Source organism: Trichechus manatus, unplaced genomic scaffold, assembly GCF_000243295.1.
Source record: "Trichechus manatus latirostris isolate Lorelei unplaced genomic scaffold, TriManLat1.0 scaffold00031, whole genome shotgun sequence".
Lineage (NCBI taxonomy): Eukaryota > Metazoa > Chordata > Mammalia > Sirenia > Trichechidae > Trichechus > Trichechus manatus.
Window position 1 is genome coordinate 21,831,681 of NW_004443967.1, and position 8,247 is coordinate 21,839,927.

At 51.8% G+C, this 8,247-nt stretch overlaps 1 protein-coding gene across 1 annotated transcript in view; it reads right to left on the reverse strand.

The window, feature by feature from the left end:
* Positions 1-8,040, reverse strand: part of CFAP46 (cilia and flagella associated protein 46) — a 115,371-nt gene extending 107,331 nt beyond the window's left edge. Inside the window, exons 1-7 of the mRNA XM_004374988.1 lie at positions 7,992-8,040; positions 7,249-7,373; positions 6,887-7,018; positions 6,275-6,339; positions 3,932-4,096; positions 1,212-1,335; positions 562-656 (exon numbers count right to left, since the gene is read on the reverse strand). Coding sequence (XP_004375045.1) covers positions 562-656; positions 1,212-1,335; positions 3,932-4,096; positions 6,275-6,339; positions 6,887-7,018; positions 7,249-7,373; positions 7,992-8,040 — 755 coding nt within the window. The remainder of the gene's footprint in view (positions 1-561; positions 657-1,211; positions 1,336-3,931; positions 4,097-6,274; positions 6,340-6,886; positions 7,019-7,248; positions 7,374-7,991) is intronic.
* Positions 8,041-8,247: the final 207 nt, after the last annotated feature.

Sequence of the window (8,247 nt, forward strand, 5' to 3'; positions counted from 1 at the left end):
TCTCTCCCTCACACTCACACTGTGCTCTCCTCTCACTCAGCCCTCAGATACACTGTGCTCTTCTCTTTCTAGTTTACTGTGAGCACAGCAGGTCTCTGCTGTCCTTTACAGGAATACTCAAAACGACTGTCTCTGTTGACAGGGTACATTTCTTCTTCCCTTCTCTCATTTACCCACCCCATCAGGGTTTTACCCACAAACTGCTCTTGTTTTGCCAGTGCCATGATCAAGTCTCAAAGCTCCTCTGATGTGACAGGTCAGCAGTGTCTGAGAGGATAGGTGTTTCCCTCCCCCTCACCCGCTTTATGCACTTGGCCCCAGGGAGCTACACTCTTCAGGTTCTCCAAGGCCTCACTCCCTCTTGGCAACAGGGGAGAAGGCCCAGCAGTGTTCTGTGGCTTGTGAGACCACCTACACACTGATGTCCTCCAGATTTCCCCTCCTCTCACCTTCTTCCCGCAACTCCAAACTCAGCCATCACTGCCACCATGAGCTAACCCATAGGGACAGGACCAAGACTTCCCAAACTGAACTCCTGCTCTCCCTCTTAAAACTACTTACGCTTTTAGCATATTAATGTGGAAAGAGACAGACAGGCTAATTGAAGATTTTATTTCTTCTTTTAAATGATGCTCATCCATTAATTTGTGACGTACCTGTCATAAAATGGAACGGAATATTAATTTGAATAAACAGATGATTAGGTATGGATTCAGACTTTGTGTAGCTGTTATTTCACTAATATTCCTCTTTCAAAGTTAATATTCGCAATTAGCAAGTATCTTTTCACTATGCTTTATAGTTTGTTTCTCAGATATAACAAGCTGATTCCCATATACATAAAACTTAATAGATGATGAATGCTTTTCAAGCGCATCTTATAGTAATTGCTTGTATCTTTCCAAATTTTCCATTAACTTCTTTTTTTTATTCAATGCAGTTACAGAGGTAATAGTCCAAGGGTAACAATGAAGGAAAAATGTTCTGTTTTGTTTTCAAAATTTCATGGCTATCTATAACCTTATACCTGATGAATGGGTATTTCTTTAAATATGGATTTATATTTGCCTTGTTTATGCATGTATGATGTATATAAATATGTATGTACTTAGATTGATGGGCTTATTCACTGTTTCTATAAGTAGTTTTCTGAGAAATGACTTGTATGAAAATCACTTCTGATATCCACGTTTTTTAACATGTCACTTTACCATAACAGAGAATATCTGCCGATATTTCTGTGGCACATTAGCTTTTATGAACGGTGCTGCAATGGAACAAAACTTAGCAGCTTCCTCGTTTTTTCCAGCGTCCAGATAACACTCAATAAGTTCCCTGTACAATATAAAAATGGCAGTCATTAAGCTTTGTTAAAACGTTTTCTTCTGCATATGTCTAGTAGTCAGTTTGTTACACTTTTATAACTTTCATGTTTCAAAAATTTTAGATAGATACACTGAGGTTGACCAACTCCTTAATCTGTAACCACAGAGTCTGTGGCTCCCCAGTGCCGGCCATTAGGAGACAGGAAATCTACTCTTCTGCCAGCAAGAGGGAAAGGGAATTACTCACATTTCAATTACCTGGGACATTAAAAAATAATATTTTAAAGAAAGTTCACATTTTATATTTCTTCTCCTTTTAAAGCTCGTCAAATTGCCATACGTCTGTAGAACCTGGCTTCTGACTTGGGTGTGCTCCCTCGCATTGGAATAGTCAATGATTTCCCTGGGACGCATCCTCTCATCCACTGTCCTGCATCTGGTGTCACCCCAAACACAGCTACAGCCTGCCCGATGCCTGTCAGCCTCCAGGCACAAGTACCATGACACGTGCTGCAATCTCCCGCTGTGGCTTCTCAGATGCCAACCCTCGGCCTGGCCCTCTACTGTCAAGGGTGGGCGTGCGGCCACTTCCCCAGGTGAGAGCCCACCTGTGCACCAGCATGTTCGTGTTCACACTGGCTTATTTTTATTTTGCTGAAATGTTGATTACTCTATTTTCTGAGCTGAGTTTTTAAAACCGTGAGCCAGGGCCAGGGACTCGGGGTCCCTCCCACCCCGCTTGGCGTCTAATTGCTCTTCATTCTGTCGTGATATTCATGCAATCACCGCACTGCAGATGCTGCTTACAGGGTTTCCATTTTTAGAAACGCCCTTCAGACAAGATACAAAACTCTTAATTCTACTGTAGAACAGACAGCACATGACACATTTCCTGGGATGTGAAATGATAATCTAAGCGGGAGAGAGTCGGCAGGAAGGCTGTCTGCGAAGGGCCTCGTCTTCCAGGACAAGGGGAGACTCTTTATCAAGGGACCCAAAAGAAAGAGCAGTGATTCTCTTTTCCAAGATAATGCCAATAAACATCAGTGGGGAAAAGGAAAGCCTTTTTGACCAACGGGACTGGAAAACAGAATATATCCACAGGGAAAGAAACGAACCTGAACCCATACTTCACATCTCATACAGAGATTAGCTCAAAATATAAGAGCTAACACTATGAAGCTTCTCAAAGAAAACAGAAAAAAACCTTCACAATCTTAGGGAAGACAAAGATTTCTTACATAGGATACAAAAATCACTAACTGTAAAAGGAAACAAATGGGTAAATTAGACTTTATCAAAATTAAAAATTGCTTTTCTTCAAAACACACTATTATGAAAAGGAAAAAGCAAGCCCCACAGCAGGAGAAAATGTTTTCAGTACATATATCTGCCAGAAGACTTGTATCAAGAATATTCACAACTCAGTGAAAACAAATAACCCAATAAAACACAGGTAAAAGACCTGAAGAGTCACTTCATAAAAGAAAATACACAGATGGTCAACAAACATGAGAAAAGTTGCTCAGCATCTTCAGTCATCAAGGAAATACAAATTAAAACCACAAAGATACCATTTCACACTCATCAACATGATGAAGATAGAAAGATGACCACCACCAAACGTTGGCAAGGATGTGGAGCAACTAGAATTCGCACACGTTGCTGGTGCTGGCGTCCAATGGTACAGCCTCTTTGGAGACCATCTGGCTGTTTCATAAATACTTAAATATACATCTACTCTATGAACCAGGAATTCCACTCTTAGGTATATACCCAACAGAAATAACAACATGTTCACACAAAAATCTAAACATGGATGTCTTTAGCAACCTTATTCATAATCGATTCAAAGTGGAAATAACCCGAATGTCCTTCTACAGGTGAGTGGATAAACAAACTGTGGTATGTCCATACAACGGAATGCTACTCGGCAATAAACAGGAAAGAACTGCTGGCAACAACATGGATGAATCTCAAGGGCATTATGTTGAATAAAAGAAGCCAAACACAAAAGGGACCAGGCTGTAGGATTCTATTTATATGGAAATCCAAGAACAAACAAAACTACTCCCTGGTGAGAGAAATCAGAAAATGGCTGCTTAGGGGTCAGGGAGGGAACTCTCCAGGTGAGGGAAATGTCCCATATCATGTTTGACATTTGTCCAAACTCACTGAATCTCTAAGAGTTGTGCATTTTATTAACTTAATTACACTTCAATTAAAGATAAATTTTTAAATCCCTAGGAGGATAAAGTAGCCCTGGTGGCACAGTGGTTAAGAGCTTGGCTGCTAAGCGAAAGGTTGGCAGTTCAACTCCACCAGCTGCTCCTTGGAAATCTTATGGGGCAGCTCTACTCTGTCCTGTAGGGTCACTGTGAGTCACAATCGACTCGACGGCAACTGGTGGGAGGATAAAACCTCCGTGTGGTGCCATGTTTTGATTTTCCTTTCAGTGACTGGGGATACTGGTGACTTCCTCCCCCTGCCAGCCTTCTAGTGTACCAAGACTTGACTGTCTACAGACCTGGGGACACAGGTATCGTTAGAATTAAAAACCAACGTGGCGAGTTACCGGAGAGGGAGGGAGGGGCGATGGAACTCACAGCATCAGCTCAGCACGCCACTCTTTGTCCTCCTCCTTAGTCTGATTTAACACGTTAACAATCTGGCAGAGGCTGGCAATGAGGTGGTGGCGGTATCCAGGCTTGAGAAACGGCCTCACCATTCGCCAGTAGAGGACTGATGCATTATAAACCAAAAAGTAATACCTGTGAAGCAAGAGGAGGAAACGTGGTCAACCCTGGCTTGCCTGGGCCACACACTCAGGGCCCCCATTTACCAGAGAGCCCCCTCCCGGGAGGGAATCTCCATCCTCTCTGTCTCCAGCAGACAGCAGCAGCCTGGCTGACATCCCTCAGCTCTCCTCCAGGACAGCCAACAGCGGCCAGAAGTTCAGGCTCCGCCCCCACCAGGCCACAGTGGCCCGGTCACATGATTAGAGCCCCTCACTCCCCAGTCAACCCACAAACTGATCAACGATTGACCAACCAAGGAGCAGTGACCCTGAAAACACACCAGTGAACTCGGCCTCCCCTGCCTCCCCAGGGGCTTGCAGTTTGTGGGGGGACTGTAGGCAAGAATGGGCAAGCACGGTGGGGGGTGGTCACGGACGGCTTCCAGAGGGGTCACATCTCCTCTGTGCCCTGAGAGATGACCAGGGGTCAGGTAGGGGAGGAGCCGGGGAGAGGGCAAGGTGATGGAGGTGGGAGAGCAGGACATGGGGGGGCACAGTTGTCCCCTGTGCCTGAGTAAAAATGCAAAGTGGGGGAACTGGAGAAGAGACACGAGGGAGCCACCTGCCAGCAGTGTGGGTCCCCCAGGGCAGTGGGGGCCACTGGAGGGCGCCACTGAGGGAGAGCGTCCTCAGAGGACCTCAGGGATCTGAAGATGTCCTCCCGGCCGTGAGGTGGACACCTGCTGCCCACAGCCCAGGAAGGAGGGAGGACCCCAGGGGTGCTGGCCGCCAAGACAAGCCCTCGGCAGAGCAGGGTTTTATTCAGAGCTGTGGGGCTACTGGGACAGGGTTAGCTTTTCCTGGGAGGAGCGGGCACAAGGTGCTGTGACCAGTGCAGGCACTGACCACCAGGCGTGCTGGGCGTCTGTCCTGGGCAGCCAGCATCCCCTTTGCCTGGAGGGACCAAGAGTCGTGCCTGTGACTGGCCGTGTCTCCTGAGATGGCTGTGATGTCCAGAATGGAGCCCCTCTTCTCCCCAGCAAGCTGCTGGGTCCAGCCTGCCCACCTGGCTGTGGCCGTATGGGCTCTGGCTCTGCCGCTCCCTTCCCACTGCCCCAGGCGGCCCAGGGCCACACCCTCTCCCTTGGTGGGCTGGAGCCTCCTTCCAGCCCCCTTCTCCCTGCCAAGCCGGTCTCCACACAACAGCCAGGCTTCTTCCAGGCTCCGGCCCCTCTGCAGGCCCCCTAGGGCCCTGGGGTTAGAGCATCGACCACCCTCTCAGTGCAGTGCCCACCTCTCCTGCTCCAGGGCTCTGGGGCTCTGGGGCTCAGCTCCCCCTGGAAACACCCGTTGTCCTTAGAACCTTGGCTGAGCTGGCCTCCTGCATCCACCCAGCGGGGCCACCCACGGCAGGGGCTGGCCAGAGCCGGGCTCAACAGATCAGCAGTTAACGGCAGAATGAATGAATGAACCTACAGTTTAGGTCTCCTTTAAACGTCACATCCTATTTAAATGTGCTGTATTAATACCAGTCTGTACACAAGCATAACAGTTTCAATAATGATATTTATTTTTAATGACCCCAAACCAAACCCTTTGTCGTCGAGTCGATTCTGACTCATAGTGACCCTATAGGACGGAATGGAACTGCCCCATGGGATTTCCAAGGAGCAGCTGGTGGATTGGAACTGCTGCCCTTTTTTAGTTAGCAGCTGAGCTCATTTTTGATAAGGAAATCATTAACTGAGTAGAAAACTGCTTGAGTCCCAGCAGCTGTTCTGCAGACAGGAGGCCTTGGCCAGGCAGTCCACCAGGGGGCAGTATAGACAAGCGGGGGGCACCACCCAGAAGGAAACCATGGCCCGGCCACTCAACACCCATCATACCGGACACAGAGGCGTGTCTCAGGTGCCCAGACAATGAGAACACGTCCTGGGGACTGGTCACAAGGGGCCGATAAAGGAAGCAGGCTCAAATCAACTGTACAAAGCCGTGGACAGGAGAAGAGGACACAGCTCCAAGGGAGTTTCACACAAACGAGCCCAGATGCCACGTGGTGGAGATGAGTCTTCAGTCACACGCGCGACAGAACCACACAAACAAAAACAAGAGAAAGAAACCCCACAGCCCAAACAGGTAGGAGCAGTCTGCGAATCCCGGCTCTAACGTTTTTAGATAGTCACTTGGGGACAGCTGATTCGGCCAGACCTACCTGGGCTCTCCTTTCGCGAAGTTTATCGTCTTCATGTACTCGGTCACACAATTATTGAACTCCTCCTAAAACAGCGGCAGGAATCCACGGTTACATTAAACTCACCGTTGACACATCACGCACGCTCAGTCATTCCGTGAATATTAAACCTCACGAAGGTTGGCCTGGCGCCCGCAGTTCGTGGACGGTTTATGAACGGGCACCCTGGCACAGAGGACAGTGTGTGGGTGGGTGCCTCGGGGTCTCTGCCCACCTCACCGGTGGCTGGGAAAATGAATTTAGTCTTTAACTCTGTATTGCTTTAAAATATTCTAAGAGTTGTCTAGCCTGACACAAGTTTTGAAGTAGGGTAAAAATTTAACTTTTCTCATATGGAATTCTGAGGAGAGTCGAGGCAATCTTAGGAAAAAATCTACGTCGTAGGACAAACGATGAAGCATCCGTTTGAGAAGGGCGGACCAGCAAAGGCTTGCCCTTCAGTCACCAGGAATATCCAGATTATACGGTAAGGGCTTCCTAACTCAAATGCACTGGCGTGTGAGGGGTGGTGTTGCGGGGGAAGTCCTCGGCCGCAGCCCCTGAGCAGGCGCCCGGGGGGGACGGCTGGCTCACCAGGTTCTCAGAGGACCGTGGGGCGCACAGCTGGGCTCGGCACAGGTACGCCCGGCCCCGAAACTGGGTGACCGGGCCCTTGACCTTGAAGTACATCTGGATGCAGTCCTCGCTCACGTCCGGCTGCCCCATCTGGAAGAGCAGGCGGCCGTCAGGGCTGCGCAGAGGTGCTCTCACCGCGCACGGGGACTCCCGCTCTGAAAGCGGAGCGCGGGGAGGTGCTGCCCCTGGACCCGCGCCTGGGGGCGGCCGCTCTGTCCAATCCCCAGGCCCACGGCCCGCGCCAGCTCCTGGCCCAGCGGTGGGCGCCCCCTCTCCTCTCTGGGACCACGGGGTCCAGGAGACCTGGGTCTCGGACTCACCTTGAAGGCCTGCTCTGCACACAGGACGAACAGGTCCGGGCTGAAGCTCTCCGAGGGGTCGAACTCGGATTTTCCTAGGTTGGCAGATTTAATCAGCTCGTAAGCCTTCCTCAGGGAGGCGGCGTCTGTGGAGACAGGAGTTGGGGAGATTGGGCCGGGAAGGGTATACAGTGGTCAGGTCACGGGCAGCCACCGCGTCCAGGAGCACCGGGGAGGACCGTCCCTCCAGCCGGACCAAGAGGGCCCTGGGGTCAGGCGGGCGTCGGGGGAGGCCCCTTCTGCCGCCCCCCAGGGCCTGGAACTTCCAGGAGAAGCGAGGAGGACACACGCGCCGCTCCCTTCTCACCGGCCCGCACCGGCTCACCCCCGGCTCAACCCTGGTCCCCTCACGCCCACCCGGGAGCGCAGGTGGGCGAGGTCTGCGCCTCCGGAAGAGTGGGGCGCGGAAAACGCCCGCGGCACCACTTAGCTCGCTAGGTGCCCCCCTTAAAAACGCCTTAGTTTAAACCCGGCTCTGGTCAAACAGATTCGGGAAGTGCGAGGACTCAGGGCCTCGAGGGCGCACGGATCCGCGGGGGCGGGGGTCGCGGCGGGTCCCGGGGTCTCCTCGGGGCGGGGGTCGCGGCGGGTCCCGGGGTCTCCCCGGGGCGGGGGTCGCGGAGATCCTGGGTCTCCCCGGGTTGGGGGCTTCGGCAGGTCCCCGGGTGTCCCAGGGGTGGGGGTCGCGGAGATCCTGGGTCCACCTTGCTGGCTCTCGGCGTAGGCCAGCTGCTGTGTGATGACCAGGTCCATGGCGCTGGTGTCCGAAGTTCGGGGTCCCCAGCGCACCCCACTCCCGCCCGTGGTTGGTCGGTGTCCTAGGCCGCTCGGACCAGCGGTTGCCTAGCGACGGGAGGGACGCGGCGCGACCTACGGGTCGGCGGTGGGGCCAAACTTGGCCGCCGCTCAGCTTCAGTGGGTCCCTGCTTTTCCTGGCCGCGCGATAGGGACGGGGCGGGG